General features: G+C 28.7%; 1 protein-coding gene across 1 annotated transcript in view; it reads left to right on the top strand.

The window, feature by feature from the left end:
- Positions 1–19549: 19549 nt before the first annotated feature.
- Positions 19550–19988, top strand: part of LOC113367179 (flocculation protein FLO11-like) — a 31364-nt gene continuing 30925 nt past the window's right edge. The window contains exon 1 of the mRNA XM_026608809.1: positions 19550–19619. Coding sequence (XP_026464594.1) covers positions 19550–19619 — 70 coding nt within the window. The remainder of the gene's footprint in view (positions 19620–19988) is intronic.

Here is a 19988-nt window from a genome sequence, read left to right as displayed (position 1 = left end):
AAATAAGATTAAGTTTGAGTTTAGAATTATCGGCGGCTCTAGTACTCTTCTGAATAAGTTCAAAGTCTTTTTTGTTTACTATGCTAAAGTTGACATCTTTATAGAATAGCCAATTTAGAATATACTTTCGAATATTCAGAATTTATTTTAATAACTTTTGCATTTACCATTTGCATTTTAAGGCGTTTAATTTGGATCTCTATAACTCAATATTTTGCCCCTAAAACTGGATAGATGTTCTTTTTTAAAAAGCCGCTATCACTTTGAAAAAATTCAAAATTTTCAAAGAAATAAGATTTGATCAAAATTTTCAAATATATTTTTTTTAATTATGATAAATAAAACATTTTAAATTAAGGTACGGAAAGTTCCAGCAATTTGCTTTAATGATGTCATGTACCACTGGTTAACTTTCCGTAAGGTGCCAGATGGGCCAAAAACCGAAAACAAATAATTTTGCATATCTTCACGTTTTAGAGGTTTCTGAACATTTTCGCATACTCCAGAAAAAATCAATGAGCATGTGTCCACGTTTTTGGGCGCACAGATCAACCGATTTAAATGGACGATGTACTGATTAGTTTTTTGCAAAGACAGGTCCAGCTGTTACGGAGATACGTGATTTAAAAAACATTCAATTTGTAATGATTAAGAGAAGTGGTAATTAGATTTTGGCAAAGGCAGGTCTGACCATTTCGGAAATACAAGTCTCAATGTACCAAAAATTATAGTTTTTGAGAGAATTAAGCATCCAATTTGAATAATTCAAAAAGATTTCTGCTTGTGTTGACAAAAAAATGCTTTAAGAACAAATAATATTTTAATTTTTTATTCTTTTTCAAAAAAAAAATGTATATCAAAAATATTTTAGATTTTAATTTTAATTCTGGCTAAAGTTCTATACAAGCTCACTTATTTACTTTAAATAAATACTTTTTACTTTGTAATTCAGTTTATATAATTCTTATAAATATTAGACAATATTACAGTATTTATAATTCTCTATTTGAAAACATTTAATATTTCTTGGACATTTTGGTGCGGTACGGGAAGTTCCAGCAATTTGCCTCAAGCACGATGCCTTACTAGTTAACTTCCCGTAGGGTAAGTCATAGTAATCGCAAAAAAATCGAAAATTTTTATATATCTTTACGTTTTGAAAACCTTCTGAACATTTTGGCATTCCTTAGAAAAAATGGATGTGTGCAGATACAAATTTTCGTCGATGATTTCGGAAATGCGGATGAAGCGAAATGAATAATTAAAAAAACATTCGATTCGTATTGATAAGGAGACGTGCTGATTACTTTTTGGCGAAGGCAGGTCTAGCCGTTCCGAAGATATGGGACAAAAAGTGCTAAAAACAGTAACTCAGTTTTTAAGAGAACGAAACGTCCGATTTGAATAATTCAAAAAACATTTTACTTGTATTGACAAGATGAAAAACTGATCCAAAATCGTCGACAAAAATTTGTATCCAAACACATATATACACACGCACACACACACACACATACATCCATTTTTTCTAAGGTATGCCAAAATATTCAGAAACTTCTGAAACGTAAAGATATATAAAAATTTTCATTTTCGATTTTTTTGCGATTACTATAACTTACTCTACGGGAAGTTAAAAAGTTCAAAATTTCCAAAAAATTTCAAAATGAATTTTTCTTCAAAAAGTTTTTTTTTTTTTCAAAAAAAAAGTAAATTGTCAAAAATTTATAGTTTCTCAAAATTTTCATTTTTTCAGAGTAATTTTTTTTTTCAAAAATGTTAATATTTTTCAAAAAAAAATTTTTTTGGTACGGGAAGTTCCAGCAATTAGCCTTAAGGCACGATGCCATGTACCACTAGGTTTCACTTAAATTCAACTCCCAGGGTTGTTCAAGGTTAAAAATGTTTGAGTGCAAGTAAGTGTATTCTTCATTCGGAATGCACAATTTCTTCACAGCGTTCCCTTCTCCAGAGCTTTACCCGGACTTTTTTCGCAAAGCATGATCGCGGCACCGAGCGCTGGTGGGAGGCGAATCCGCTACTCGGATGTTCTGTCCAGAACGTATATATATAATTGTAATGTCATGAGACAAAGGCATTTTGTTTTTTTTTTAATTGCAGTGAGAAAGAAAAAAGTTTAACTTGAATTTTTGAATTTGTGTGTGCACGGTTTATTCACAGAAATGTGGATGACAAACTGTAAGGAATACCTCTTATCATAACTATAGAAACATTTGTGGAAATTGTGCTCCGTTAGTGAAAATTGTACACTATTTGCAATTTCTTTTAAAATAGCATTTATTGTGATTGATATACTCTAGTTGTGAATTCAAAACTGTGCTAAAATGATTTGGCAAATTATGTGAGTATTTGTATTTCATAACAAATAACTACTATAAGCTGATTCCTTATAATATGCATTTTATGTAATCTTTAGAAATGTTATTTTTTCTAATAATTTATTATATTACTTATGAAAAATAGTTTATGATTTAGATATGTCTTCATATAATATTAATTTTGCTAAAAAATGAAGAAATGTTCAATAACAATATAAAATCAAATAATGTTTAAATAATTACAATTGCTATAACAAATAGATTTTATTACTAAATGTTCCGAGAGTTGCTAGATAGTATTCAGATAATAACTAATAGAAATCTATAATTGTTTCAAGATCGGAATATACTAGTCATGATTTGAAAATTAAAAAATATTTTTTCAGGCTTTCATTTTAATGCTTTGACTTATATTTTGAGTTTATGGCTTTGAATCTATTAACTTTTCCAGCACGACTTTATAATTCAAATATAAAAATTCATTTCTGCATATTAAAAACAATAATTATTTATTACTGAATTTTGCAAATTAGTATTAGTTATAATTTTTATCAATTATAATACACATTTTTTAAATTATTACGATAAAGATTATAATGAGAATAACTAACATTATATTTAATAAATTGAAAGTTCATCTTTCGCTTTCTTGTATATTGCAACATCATGAAAGATACTTTGATTAACTTTTGTCATTTTATCGACAATTTCGACGACGATGCCATGTGTTTTATTCAAAAATGACAAAACTAAAATTAGTATTCCGGTTGCCCTAATTTCTTGAAATAATGGTAAACTCAATATCAATGTTGAAAATAATAATAGTGCAATATGTATAATAATTCGTAATTAAATCGTAATTTAATTTAGTTTAAATTCAAGTAGCTACGTTCAAATTGTATTAATATAAATATTAAATGTGGTTCACAATTTATTTTTTAAATTCAACACCGAAATAATTAACTAATAGTATAAATATAATGTGCTATAAATATATATATATATATATATATATATATATATATATATGATAAAAATTGTTTCTTGGGCATCCATCCAATAATTAAAAAAACAGTTTTAATGCAAAATGTTTTAATTAAGAGAACATACGTTTCGGGTCCAGATTTGACCCATCTTCAGTGCATACAAATAAATTTTAAAAAAATAACACAAAGAACAACACAAAATTGCAACGAAAAAATAAGTATGAAATAAAAAATTGAAAAAACATCAAGTTATGAAAATTTTTGAAAATTCTAAAAATTAAAATAAATAATATGTTTTATTATAAAAAAGTTTATTCCAAAAGCACATCTTGTTAGTTTGGAGACAGAGTTACATTGTGTCAACGTTTACGTCTACAAAAAATATATAACATAAATAATATATATATATATATATATATATATATACATATATATATACGTGTATATTTTTGTAAATGTGTAGTATGTATATTAATATATATGTAGAAATACAGTTTATAAATATACATAAATAACTATGCGTTTTTTCTACATCGTACACGATTCTAATGATAATGTAATATAAGCCCTCCAGCACGTTTTATTTCACTGAAGGAATCAATTCTGTTCTGCATATCAATAGACCTTTTTAAAATATTTACGAGTCCTCAATCAAATGTAAATATATGTATATATATATAATACATATATATTTACATATATAATTTTATTAAACATATATAACGGTTAAAACCTAATACAATTCAGTCAATAAATTCCTGACACCAGTCATATTACTAATGGCACACTGATGATAAAAAATATTTAAGAAAGGAAAATCAATATAACAAATCAATTGAATAAAAATTGATATACTGGTCCAACTCTAAAAATATTTTATATAAATTTTAGTAAAAATACATATTTAATTATTTAATATACACACATATATGCATATATATATTTATGTGTGTGTGTTTAGGTACATATACCATTTCTGATAGCAACATAATTTCACAACTTTATATTGCTGAAAGCTGATGTAGATCATCAATTAAAAAAACCCGAGCACTAGAGTGTAACATATTTTATCAATACAGCCCTAAATTTTTACCCTCCTACTTAATATATTTACCTAATACCTATCCTATCTAATATATATATATATATATATATATATATATATATTATATAACACATACAGCCCTAAATTTTCACCCTCCTACCACAAACCCCTAATTCGTAATAATTGTTCTAGTACTCGAATCGCTCTCCACTTTTTCAAACTTAAGGGAAAGCTTACATCTTGCTGCAAAAAAACATTTTATTTTTATCAATAGTTTTTTGCTAAAACTTTATTTTAAATTTTGATATCAATATTTTTAATTTCAATTTTGCAATGTGGAAATGAAAAATACGTACAATTTTAACCTCCAGGTTAACAGGTACACAAGTAGATCATATATAAAATAAAACGATATTATTGATTAAATCGATTATTTATACATATCGAGAATTTTATGCATCTTGGTACAAGGAAAAATGCCACGTATATCTAGGTTCATTATATCTTTGTCATATGATCTTATCTAATTAAGTTCGCTTTATAAATGAAATTGATACAAAAATAAAAAATAAATTCCAGATAAATGATCAAAAATATTCCAATCATGTTGTGAGAATATTATGCTACTGTTTATATACATAAAAGTTGTAACATGAAATAATTCGTATAAATTTAAAAAATGTAATCGTTGCCATTCGAAAAAACTTTTACGCGCACCAACTAAAATATTTGTTTACTTATTTCAAGCGCATTATAGATTTTTTATAATTTCTTCAAGATACACATGTTATAATGTTAATATGTTACATGTCAATTAAAAACCATTTTAATTTTCATGGATTTATTTTAAGTTACTTTTTATCGTGCACTCTCGTAACAAAATATATTTGTTCTACCTAGATAACAAATAAGGTAATAGTGAAATTTTTTTGATGTTTTTATGCAATAATTCCGTGTTTTGTTGATTATGTGCGGTACTGCGGAAATTTGTCTATACCCATCCATCCATAGTAAATCTGCACGGTACATTGCTTTTGTAGCCTGTTGCATCTAAGCACTTTGTTCAAAATTAAATTTTCTGTTATAAAATATCGGAATGATCGGTTACGTGATGAATAAATCGCATACGTAACTGAAATGAAATGAATTTTTCTTTGTCGTCACTACCGCGAATTACACGTGCTGGATAGTAACTACGGATTCAAGATTTTAAATACTAAAATTTGCTTTGCATTTAATGATTGTATAAATTTTTAGCGCATCTAATTTATTATTAATTATCTGTCTTTCATTCTGAGAAATCATACTTTCATTTATAGTAAAGTTTTTGCAGTATAATGTTTTAAAGATGGCTTCAATGCGCATTACATATTCTTAATGTTCGATTCTTTTCTTGTAGCATATTTAATAATGCCAAATAAGTATTTGTGTATTGTAACCTTTGAAATATATATATATATATATATATATATATAATATATATAATAACATTAATATATACCGTAATAAAATCTTCCTTTCTATATATTCATTGATGAGTGAAATAAGATTTATAGGATTCATTGATAGTGAAATAAGATATATATGTATAATTATTCATTATATACTATACAAAAATCTATTGACAAATTGACGCATCTAATTTTATCGATGGTAACTTTTTCGTCGGCCGTATCTAACTGTAAGAATTTGTTTCGAAAATGTTTTAGCGGATAGAGCGAATAAAAAGCTCTTCCATGACCTCAGAAAAGTTGATCAAAAATCAGTAAAAAGCACGATAACTGATCAGTTATTAAGCTAGGCGAAAAATTATTAGACTACTAAACTGACTATTAAAAATACATATTGGTAGTAAAATTTAGTTGATGCGCGTAAAAGTTTGTTCAAATGGCAACGACTATATTTTTTAAATTTATACAAATTATTTCATGTTACAACGTTTATGTATATAAACAGTAGCATAATATTCTCACAACATGATTGGAATATTTTTGATCATTTTTCTGGAATTTATTTTTTTATTTTGTGCCAATTTCATTTATAAAGCGAACTTAATTAGATAAGATCATATGACAAAGATTTAACAAAACTAGATGTACGTGGCATTTTGCCTTGTACCAAGATGCATAAAATTCCCGATATGTGTAAATAATTGATTTAATCAATAATATCGTTTTATTTTATATACGTTCTTCTTGTGTACCTGTTAACCTGTTACTCTCTACATGTATGCTCCTCTATCTGTTTACATATCTACCTGTCCATCTGTTTACCTCTCTATTTGTCCACCTGTCTACCTGTTTACCAGCTAACCAGTCTATCTGACTATGTGCATCCTTATTCACTCTTTTATCTAATTACCTGTTTACCTGTCTACACGTATACTAGTTATGCCTGGCAACCTGCCAACATGCTTGTCAATCAAATTTTCTTCTTTTCTACTTTTCTATCTATTCACCTGCATACCTGTTTAACTGTGTACATGTATACCAGTCTACCTATTTTCCTATAATTCTATTTGTATACGAATCAATAATAATGATTTGCAAAGACCATGTTTGATCAACAAATGTTATTTTTTGCATTTTTTTGCATCTCCAAAACTGCTTCCTTAAGAAAAATATAATCAGTTTGGGTCAACACACAAATAAAATAGTTTTTGAATCATTCCAACTGCATTCTCCGTTTTCCTAACTGTCATCTTTACATCTTTTTGTTCTGTATCTCCCAAACGGGTGGGCCTGTTCTTGCCAAAAACTAATCAGCACGGGCTGATTATAAGAGTGAACTGTTTCTTTACTAAATGAACGCAAATGACGAGCTTTAGAATTCTAATAAATATCAATATAACAATTGAGTTTTGAAAAATAGTTCTAAGTAATCAAGTATACAAAGGCGGCAAGAATTCCATGAATATAATTTTTGTCATTTGGAACATGAAGTGACAATAAGTCATTAATGCATTCCATATGCCTCGTCATGATAATCCACGACTATTGTTAGAATACATTGACTATAACGGTATTGCATCACAATCCTTCTTCGTAGTGCCATCATAATTTCCTAACGATTCAAACATGGCTGGATTTTATATTGTACATGAATGTAAAACACTCAGAATGTAAAATTCCAGAAAAATGTGAACAAAACTCGCTCACTGAACAAAAAAGATGCATGTTTTTAGTGCAAGCAAAGGTTGAAGCCATATAAATAAACAAATAAAAAAATAAAAATAACCTATGCAAATACAAGTATGAATTATCTTGTAAAATTAGCTTAGTGGCAAAGTAATTCTACCAATTGAACTCGTACGCAGTTTTTCTGTTTTATTATTTTATTTAATCAAATAGATTTTACTGGCATTAGCATTTATCGTAATATTATTATATTAAAACACTCCAACTGCATTAGAAACTTTGCACTTACAAAGCATATATAAGTATGCTGGTATAGTTTGTTATATATACTGGGTACAGTTTCCAAATCAATCTGTTTGAATAGCACTATACAACTGAAATGCCTAATAAATGAATTAAATAAATTATCTTAAATAATTGATTTCAAACCTGACTCTTTTAGAAACACTTCTCTCAATATATATTTTTCTTATTTAATGAAGTAAATTTTCTGGAAAGTATAAAAAGTTTCTGCCATTATGTGAAGTTGCATTATTATATAACAAAAGCTATATATTGTTTCAATTCACTTTTTTTTTCTTTATTAAGCCTATTACTTTTCAATAACTGATTTCAAGAGAAAAGAAAATTTATCCAGTTTGAAAATTGTGAATGTATTTTACATTCTAAGAATTACTTCCTAAGCGATTCGTCGAAAATTAAAACAGTAAAATAATTATTATCAAACCACAATAACTAGATTTTTAAAACTTGCTTTCAAAAACCTCATTTTCTCCTTTATTTTCTTTCATATTGCATATTGCGATCTACCTAAGAAGGCATTCGATGATTGTGTTACAATGTTGAAATGTTACCAAACTGTTGACAATGTTATATTGTATGTTTTGTATGTTCCTATCTACACCAGTTTTATTTAAAAACATTTACATCGATATTCTTATAAAATAATTTAGCTGCCTATGTCAATTAAAGAAACTAGACCAATTTTTACACTCATGAAGCACTAGACTTCTCCCAAAATTATTACTTTTACTTATATTCTAACTTTTTTTCTTTCCTTTTGTTTATGTGACATAGAAAATAAATTTTCATTTTGAACATTTGCTATTTTAAAAAAGCTAGCTGTAAGTGGAATTCTGTCTTATGGCAATTAAGGCATCGTGCCTTAAGGCAAATTGCTGGAACTTCCCGTGCCAAAAATTATTATTTTTTTAAAAACGATTAACATTTTTGAAAAAAATTTACTTCGAAAAAACAAGATTTTTTAGAAATTTTAAATTGGACAAAAAATTACTTTTTTTTGAAAAAAAATTTTTTTTTTTAAAAAAAATTTTAAACAATTTTTTTTATAAAAATTTTTTTTTGGAAAAAATGTTATCTTTATTTTGATATATTTTGGAAGATCTGAACTTTTTTTCAAAGCAATCATACTGCTTTAACTGCATAGAGACAAAATATAAAGCGCGTAAGCGCCGCGTCGCTGTCTAACGGAAAAACAATGGTACGGAACCCATAGGAATGTAAACAAAACTTATACTTATTGTTAAAATCTCAATAAAATATCTGATAATTTGATATGCATATGTCTAATGTCTAATGATTATTGTTGACCGCCAAATGTTATTTTTTTTTAGTTTTTTTTTACTAGATCTCCGAAACCGCTAGACCTATCTACATGAAAATTTGATCAAATCTTCATCTTGTTAATACAAGTAAAATGTTTTTTGAACTATACAAATCGGACGCTCCGTTCTCTTAAAAACTGAGTTACCGTTTTTGGCCCTTTTTGCCCCATATCTTCGGAACGGCTAGAATGTTTTTTGAATTATTCAAATTGCTTCATCCGCGTTCCCGAAATCGTCGACGAAAATTTGTATCCGAACACACACACATGCACGCACACACACACACACATACATCAATTTTCTCCAACCTCTGAAACGTGAAGATATATAAAAATTTTCATTTTCGATTTTTGTGCGATTACTATAACTTACCCTACGGAAAGTTAATTATAAATAAATCAATTTATCATCTCCAAATTTCCACAAAATTGAAAAAGTGCTCCCGCATAGTCACAGTCTAAACGCATTTGCAAATAATTCTGTGCGACATTCTCACTTATACTGTGCTCAGCTTGGCGGCATTTTCACATTTTTCAATAATTTTCACAAAATTGGAAAAGTGCTCCAGTACATAAACAGTCTAAACGCACTTGGGTAAACATTTGTACCAGAGTGGCGCTTAGACTGTGCTTAGCTTGGGTGATTTTTTGAATTTTTAATCCAAAATTACAAAAAAAAATTTTTGAAAAAAAAATTAGAAACAAAAATTTTTTTTTTCCAAAATCAATTATTTTGTTGAAAAAAGCAGAAAGTTCTTTGAATCATTTAAATCGGACGCTTAGTTCTCTCAAAAACAGCCATTTATTTTAAATTTAGCTCTGTATCTCCGAAACCTATGGGCCTACCTTTGCCAAAACTAATCAGCACATCTCCCTATCAATAGGAATCGAATGTTTTTCAAACCATTCAAATCGGTTGATCCGTTCTCTCAAAAACTCGCTTTCTATTTTTTGCACTCTTTGCTCCATATCTCCGTAACGGCTGGACCTGCCTTTGCCAAAAACTAATCAGCACATCTCCCTATCAATAGGAATCGAATGTTTTTTAAACCATTCAAATCGTTGATCCGTGCGCCCGAAAACGTGGACGAAAAAAAGCGGACATACAAAACACACACACACACACACACACACACACACACACACATCCATTTTTTCTGAAGTATGCCAAAATGTTCAGAAACCTTCAAAACGTCGAGAAATGTAAAAATTTTTGATTTCGATTTTTGGACGATTACTATAACTTACCCTACGGGAAGTTAATTATACCTCCTCAATCAATATCATTAAAAAATAGTTTTTATTTTTATCATGCTTTGTCAATAATTTGTTTTTGAATATGTTAAAAATTTGCGATCACTGCAGAAACTGTTGTATTACATTTCTAAAAGGAAATGTATCAATAACAATACATATTAGTTAGCTTCAATACAATACAACTGCAAAGTTTTATATTTTTTTGTTTTTTTCTTAAGTTTTTAACATCGTAATTGATTTTTTACTAATACATAAAAAATCAATAGTATAGTTAGGATTTGCTTCAACTGTTCAAGAGAAAACAAAACTTATCAAAATTTCTAATGCGATTTTCAATTCAGAACTTCCTTGCACATAACCTGGTTAGTTCTCATCAAATAATTTATAAGTAAGTAATTTATATATTGTATTTCAAACACAAATATGAAAAAAGCACTTTCAAACCCAATCTAGATAGTTTATCAACATTGTACGTAATACAATTTCTCTGCTACATGGAATGACCAAATTAAAACCACAATAGAAATCTCAGTATTTTCTTCCAACTACCTATCAATTGTGCAATATTTAATTGCTCCGTGAAGAAACACAGTTTGCTGCAAGTAGGAAACGTTCACTGAGGACTTCAAATAAATTGAAATAGACTACAATAGCTAGTATACTGCAAAATAGAATTGTCATATTATAAAAAATGAAGCAGCAAATCGCTTAAACAATAAGATACTCAAAATAGATTAGTTAATAAATACAACGGCTTTGTGATGTTGATCTGGTAAACTTACTGCTATTATATCAATATGATAAAGCAATCATAAATTACGGTATATATTAATTTCTACGACCATAACAGCATTTTCTTTAGAACATTTTTTTAATTTATATGTTAGTTTTAACAAATTTTAGAAGCATATTTATCAATAAAGGTAATGTTTCACATACCTTCAATAAAAACAATATATCATCCAAATAGACAATAAAGTAGACAATAAAGATATTTATTTATTTATAAAAGTTAAATATATATTTTTCCAACTGTCTCGCGACTCTAATTTTATATATATTTACAACTAAATAGTTTTCCCGCCGGTAAGCGGTTAAGAGCAAAAGGATTTGATTCAGAGGTCCCGAGTTCGATATCCACTGCGAGTAGCCTGATGTCAAGTAGTAGTGTCAACGATTTACACTTGGAATATAGGTAGTTTAGTATACAAAATAAAACCATATCTCAGAGCGAGTAAAAAAAATCTATAATTAAAAGATATTCTAATGATTTTGCCAACTCTATCCGTGACTAAATTTCAAATTTTTGGGGATTCAGAGATCTGGTCAAATATATGAGTAGTAACCATCAAATATCAGTCTGATTTGCAACAGTAAGTAAATATAACATATAAAATAATGCCAACAAGTATACATTCTCTAGATCTTTTGGAATTAGATTTCTAAAAGCACTACGCAATCCTATGGCGCTTAAAATGATATCAAGCACATCGATTTATTGAAATATAAATACTACTTATGCCATATGCATTAAAATTATAATATTTCTAAGAACGTATACTGTCAAGATTATATATTGATTACCAATTGAGAAATTGTTGCTACATGCGCTCTACATTTCATTAAAAAGAATGCTTAAATTATTCATTAGAAAGAAATGTACAAGGTTATTTTATCAAATATTTAACTGAAACTCATGAATATTTTATAAAGATTTTGTTGCACCTCATACAAATAAAAATCAAAACTAAAAGAATGACGTTTATATTATCCATTGACATTTGTTTACCAAATTTTAATTGAAAATCTTGCATTCACAAAACAACAAATATTTCGCAAATTGTTGTAAAAAAACACGTTATCGATGAAAACGACCTTGTTGATCAGTCGATGCGGGTGAGAGTAACCGCTACGAAACTGACGAGAAATTTGTGCTGTCGAAACCAGTTTTGATGGAAACTGAAAGTGGCCGACCTCAGAACACCTCGAAGATAGTGATTGTTTGAGACCATTGAAAAAAACTCTTCGTGAATCAATGATACACTAAAGATTTACTTGCAGAAAGCACACGTTGCGACATCGAAACAATTTAATAACGTTTTCAATTACGAGCGCGATTGTATGGTTCTTTCTCTATTTTTGATTATATGTTCTACAGATATGAGCTAAGATCTATACTCATCTTATCTTTATCCATCAACTTCTAAAGTTTCTAATTATCTTAAATTGTTATTTTTATGTTTTCTCGGCGTTTCAAGTCATTCTGCAAAGAATGAGACCAAATTTGGAAAAAGTATGTGTGTATGTGAGGCGATTTTTCGATCTTTCGTCCAGGTTTTCTTGCAAACGGCCATTCGATGTATATCGATTAGGATTCGCGTTGATTAGTTTTACAAAATAATCGGCCTCCCCGTTTCTTTGTAATTATCAGAGAAATGTTTTATTCACGTTTAGCCAATTTTAAATCAATTTTAAAAATTCAACAACTTTTTGAAAGAAATTGTCTGGGAATCGCGTTGATTAATTTTTGGCAAAGATCGGCCGGACCGTTTATTCGTAATTAGATGTTGGAAAAAATAGACGATTTTGATAAAGAAATTTATTATGTTAGAAATCATGGTTATGCTTAAGTTTAAAAAGTTTAATTAAGTTATCTTCTAAGTATCGTTAAATAGAGGTGAGTTCAACCCTTAAACAGTCTACGAAATCGGTTGAATTAGGGGGAAGTCCCCAAGTGGCGGACACTTAAGGTTATTTATAAATAAATCAAAAAATATTCTACGAAATGTTTATTAAATTATGATTTATGTTAGATAACAAAGTTAGAAATTAAACTAATTTAACAAAGTCTTAATTTTTGCTAAAAATAATTAATACTATCAATCAAACTTTGCTATCAAAAAAGATGATTTTAAACAGTGGCACCTAGTACAGGACATTTCAAAATAACCTGCATTGATCACATATGTAGCCATCTCCACGCTCTGGAATGTCTGCACGTGTTTTTGACGAATATTTTTAGATATTACAAAAAAATGTCACTATTCATCCACCCTTTTGACTGGGCCACACCTCTCTCAGCTCTCAGCTGGTGCATTCATAAGCTTTTCATTCTTTGACTAGGAAATACGAAAAATGTGGGTATGTAGTGACCGTTAGCACTCATACAGAATAAAATTAAATAATTGGAATAAATTACGCAAATTCTCACAAAAAATATCAATATGTTTACTGTCCGGCACTAAGCAACGACTTAGTGTCCGGTGCTAAGGAACAGACATTGTCGTTCATTTGATGGCACCTACTAAAATGGGTTAAAAGATCTAATGATATTCTACCATTTTACGGAGAACAAATCAAGTACAACTTTTATCTTTGCATACCACTCAAATGTAAATGCATAAATATGCTAGAATTACTTCCATTGATATTTAGGTGACGCCGTGACTTTGCGCCTAAAACAGCAAAGGGTTGCTACCGCCGTCGTCGTGTACGTCACAGTTGAGTCTTGGCGGGTGATTCTGCACCTGTGTGCCCCCAGCGCCCCTTTCACTAGTATTTTAAAAGAAAAAGATTTATACTCGCTTAAATAATACGTGATAAATAGAGTGTCCGGTCCTTGGTGCCGTCCGGCGTTACGGGACTTCCCGTAAATATATTATATATATATAATATATATATATATATATATAATATATATAATAAATTAATTAAAATTTGGAATTTCGAAAAACATATTTGTGCACTACAATTAATGGAATTATGGATGTTATGAATATGCTTGAAAGACATCAACTGTAGTTCACAATGTTTAGTTTTTAGTGAAAGCGGAAACTTTATTTTTGAAGTGAACAGCTAAAACTTTTATCGACTCATATATAGGTATATGTCAATTTCGGTTGATTAAGTTAATTATTACACATACCAAGAAATTCAAGTTCATGTTTTAGAGCAAAATGATACTTACACCTAGATTTATTAAATAATTATATACAGTGTGCATACCAACAAAAACAACATCAGCCAATGTAGGAATATTTTAATATAATTCATCACAATAGCTCATAGAACCCTTATGTTCTGATCCAAAAAAAATCATAGGTACTTATTTAGTATCAGTGTCTTATCAGATACTTATTAAGTATATAGTGTCAGTAATAGAAAGACATTTCTTGTTCAATCTTTTCTCTCACAGGGATACATTTTTAATTACAACGAATAAATCTAGCCAATATTCAGCTATTTTTATTGCTTTAAAAAAAATATGAGCGGCAGACACTTTATTACAAGTTTTATTTGTATAAAATTTTTATGTCTTAATATTATATTATATGGATTATTATGGAACGTACCATTTATCTAATTATAATTTTTCACTATATCTTAAAAATCTAGTTTTTTTTTTTTGAAATTTCCATTCTGTTCTCTCAATCGATAAAATTTAATAAGTTATCTATTTTTCGTGTTTCGTTACTAAAATTAAAATTTATTATAGCAAATTCTTCTCTATTACCATAAAATAAGCGAAGTGTTTGAGTTTTTTTCATACAAAGTAAACAAAATGGCACTTTATCTTTTAATTCCTAGAAAATTATTAATTTAGTATATTGCGAGAATGAGATACGTTTTGAAATAATATATACAATTATTCATATATCAAACATTTATTAGTCGTGTAATAATAAAGAATAAAGTTTTACCTTTATTACTAAGATAGAGCGATGATAGTTGTACTTAATTCCATTAAAAATAATGCAACTTATTAAAAAATTAATAGAAAAACTAGATGATTTACAATATGTTATTTTAATTAGTATTTCATCAATAATGCTGTCATTTTTTTTCATTCATTATAATTTATGAAGATTCCATAAAATTTTGATTTATTACACAGTTAATGACGCGTTGAAATAAAAGTAAAAGTGAGAATTAAATTACGGTTTTAGCTCTAAGGTTTAAAATCATAAAAAACAGCCAGGACGTTTTTTCTTCTTCAGAAAGTGTCGTAATAAAATGCCAACAAAGAAAGTAATTGACTATTATTATTGGTAGAATGTCATAATAATATGCGCAAATGCACAATGTATAAGTGGGTGCCTATAAAATACAAAATGCGACATAAATTAACAAATATTTTAAAGTCATCAATTTATTTATGCATATGCATATATAGTCTAACTATAGACCAATTTTTTATCAATATAATTTGAATTGAAGATGTTCTATTGTTTCTAATATAACGCACTAAAACTTTTCATAACCAAACAGTTCATCTCTATGTATTATGTAATAAATCTGTTTTTGATGATTGATTAATGAGCAATGCCGGATAGGGCTAACTTTACTTGAAAACATATTGCTATCTATATTTCTAATTATAAATGAAAACCGATGTCACTACTGCATCAGCATTGTCGAAGTGGGTATCAAACCCAGGACTCAGATCCCGTCGCTCTAACCCAGCGTTTCTCAAACTTATTTCTTCCATCGCCCCCTTTGAAGATCAAAATTTTTGTATCGCCCCCCTACCAAATTTTTTATACAATCTCTGAACACTGTTTTTTTTTGCTTTTATTAATATAGTTATAGTGTGATATATTAGTTGATGCAACCAAATTATACATTTTCACCAGTGAGAGCAAATAAAACGCAACTTTATGACATTAGTCATATATATTATATATTATAATCAACTTAATAGAAACAGTATATCAAATTTTATTTTCAAACTCTAATGAGAAGGATGAATTTGATGGTTTTTTACAAGTTTGTCAATATCAGGTTCCATTTGACTCAAAAACAGTCGTAAGTCACCGCGTTTGGTAATTCGCAACTGGTTTTCTGTTTTTAGTAAGTAGCATTGTCACAGCGCTAAATCCACGTTCACACAAATATGACGATGGAAATGCTAGTAAAAATTTTTGAACAACCGACCACATGCCAGGGCATAACTGCTGAATTGACTTCTGTAGCCAAAATTGTTGATACCCATCTTTAAATTTGATTTTTAATTCTTCATTTGTTGTTAATTCTATAAGCTCTTCTTCTAGCTGGGCTGATGTTTCTACATTTGCATTTGAAAAAGGGTCTAATATCCAGCCTAGTATTTCCAAATTTAAAATATCTTGAAATCTTTCGATAAAATTGCCATGAAGATTTTCCAAATGTTGGCAGTATACGAGCAAGTCTTCGTTGCACGATACCGATAAAATTGGAAAATTATTAAACTCCCGTTTTCCAATATTTTTCTTATGTAATAATAGTTTATCTACAAAAGCAGCAATGATATTTTTTGTTTTTATTACATTTAAGCCATCGCCTTGAAGTTGTAGATTCATATTGTTGAGCAATGCATACAGGTCTGTGAGATATGCTGTATCATTTTTTGGTGATACCAGGTTTTTACACAATTGTGTGCCCTTATTTTCTAAAAACTCTATAACAGAGTCAAACAGATTGTAAAAACGGGTCAGACAATTTCCATTTGATAGACAATTTTTTGGTAAAAAGCTATGAAATGGTATCAAAATCATTTAAACACCATGGAAACACGACCAAACTTATTAAGTACCAATTAATCGTTGGGATACAAAGTCTCGTGAACTTTAAAATGTAAAGTAAATAAAATTACAAATGCCCCCTAACCCAACGTCAACAACCAGCATTTTTTGCGAGGCCTTTCATCGCCCCCCTGGAGATCAATATCGCCACTTTGAGAGAGACTGCTCTAACCACTTAACTATACAGGCAAACTCCATGATTAATCTTATGAAATCTGTCGTAGTTCTCGTTATTCGTTTGCATTAACATAGTTTAGTTCGAAACTTATTGTTAGATATTCAATTGTAAAAACAATATCAACAGCTTCACTCACTTTCTCATTTATATTTCACATAGCACCCAACAGCATGAGATAGATTCTAAATTGTAATAGTTATATATATATATATATATATATATATATATATATATATACATATCTTATATATAAAATTGGTGGTCGATAAAATGATCCGCTAAAACTCGAAAACGGCTAAACCGATTTTGCCAGTCTTAGTCTTGAAAAATTCGTGCTAATCAGTAGGTAGTCGGAAAGGTGAGATATTATTTCAAAATCGCGTAGAAACTTTACATTTTTAATTTGGAAATTTTTGTAGAAGCGTAATTTGAATAAAACAATGGACGATGGCTAATACGTCAAATGTCAAACGTTTTTGACAGATGATGTTCAATTACGTTTAATAGGATGTTTTACGTAAATATTATTTAATTATGATTACATTGTAGAAAGTAGTTTTGTTTGTAGTTATATTTATACACAAAAAACGTTATTAAATGGATGGCAAGTGTTACAAAAACTCAAAATATCAACTTTTTTGAAATGTTAATATGAAAATGAAATTCTTGGCATATTTTTCTTGAACACGGTGCTCTGAAAGATCTTATTTGTATTATTATATACTCATTGGTATTTATAAAACATTTTCTATGTTATAATATTTTTTATTTATGTTATTTAAATTCAGAAACCAGGTATCGATCAAAGGGGCATGTCGAATAATATTTTCTTAGTTATAATTTCCCTGAATTTATCGAAGAATAGATAGTAATATATGCAGGTCCGGGGTTAAAAAGGTCCACCACCGACGTATCAAAAATCAGTAAAGTTAAGCATTCCAACAATATTTGAAAGTAGATGGAAATGATGTATAACCAGCTATAACCTTGATTCTCATGACCCTGCTATCGGCAGATAAACGGTAATCTTTGAAAATCCATAATAAAAGTATTTTCTTCTGTTGGTAGTTTTTTAGCATTAGTTAAAAATGTAATTATTTTGTAAAATATCTTTAAAATTAAAATGAGACATTAAATTTGTTTGCCACCTGGCCGTTCCAAGTTATTCCGCCTATACCCTACACTCCTACAGGGTAAAAAGGTTAGATAACAAATTTTTGAAATACAGCAAAGAAAACACATTTTTACAACGTGGTCAGATAACTGTTGGTTTGAAATGTGTTATTTGTTGTGATATAATTGATTTGATTTTTATAATATAAATTAATATTTGCTCAAAGTCAAATTGGACCTTTGTGCCTCGCCCTGCTCTACATATATACTTTTTATTAAATTTACTTCAATTAATCGAATTTTACTTGAAACTTTTCAAAAAGCAGGTCATAGAAGAAACACGTAATTCATTTGCTATCTCTCCTCGCAGAAGTTTGAAAATTTTATATAAGCTCAGTAGTATTATTTACAATTATACACAAAATCCAGAATCCAAAAAAATCTGAAAAACTTGAAACGTAATCAATAAGTCGAAAGACCAAAAAAGACTTGGATTGGATTATACCATGTTTTCTATAGAAAGTGTATAAAACGTCCAGTTTGATTGCATTGATAAAACATAGGCAAACTAATGGGGTTTATTGTTTTTATAATACCTCATTGTAGTTAGCATTCAAACAACACATCCTTATACACTTAAAGTATTAATATTTTTGATTCTCTAGAAAATGTTTAGAATATACCTTACTTAGCAAAACAACGTTTGCCGGGTCAGCTAGTATATATATTTATTTAATATATATATATATATATATATATATATATATATATATATATTTGTATATGCATAAGCATTATAAAAGCTCTTACTACATTTTTATTCTATTAATTAATGTTATGATTTATATTATATTCATTGCTTCGGATTTTATGCCATCTAGTTATTTCCGATTTTATTAGGATAATTTGAAGTATTATTACACGAATTAAGACATACATATGAAATCTACACATGGAAACTTTTATGTGAATTGAACCATGTTGATGAAATTATAACCGCAATGAATCAAATCTCTTAATTTCTATCATAAAACCTGTAACGAAAATCAAATTATCAATAAAAAACAATTCCAGACAAGATGGTACCGAAAATATAATATATTATATGGATGCATCAGATGTATTTAATTCTTTCACTACGAATGTCGTCCATCATCGACATTTGCATGACGTGCTTTGTGTACTGATGTCAACCACTTAAAACTTATCAACCAGTGGTGTATCAACTATCTGAATTATGTACGATATTAGAGTTGGAGCCATACCAAAAACAGCAGACAAAACTTTTAGCTATTCGTTAAACTGCAATAATCATGGCCGAAATGACTAATGGGGGTAGTTCACCAGAATTTAAAAACAGGAGCAGTTACGGAAAAGAGGAAGGTACATTTGAAATCAGCGTAAAATTCTAAGTAGGTTTAAAAACAAGTTTGAGGGGTAAAACAAAAATGCCATTTTTATCACCTAGTGATTATTAATTACTAAAACAAGAAATCATATTCTATAAATTTCCGTTGTATACGTGTTCCGGAATCTTTACCAATCACATAACATTTTTAAATATTTACGAATAAATATTTTAAAACTTTCTTGATAAAACAAATCGTTTCCATAAAATATTCGTCTGCTTATATCGACCCGAATACATTTCTAATAATTCGTCAGTGTTTTGCAATCGTCTGGTTGTTTTGCATCGAAGAACCGCATTCCACCGCCGGATTTTAAAACAGTCAAGTCGATTTGACATTTGAG

Source organism: Ctenocephalides felis, unplaced genomic scaffold (assembly GCF_003426905.1).
Source record: "Ctenocephalides felis isolate EL2017-DRISC unplaced genomic scaffold, ASM342690v1 CF-g0.4_SCAFFOLD_01170, whole genome shotgun sequence".
In the NCBI taxonomy this organism is placed as follows: domain Eukaryota; kingdom Metazoa; phylum Arthropoda; class Insecta; order Siphonaptera; family Pulicidae; genus Ctenocephalides; species Ctenocephalides felis.
Note: the sequence above shows the minus strand (reverse complement) of the source record. Positions and strands in the feature narration are given on the sequence as shown.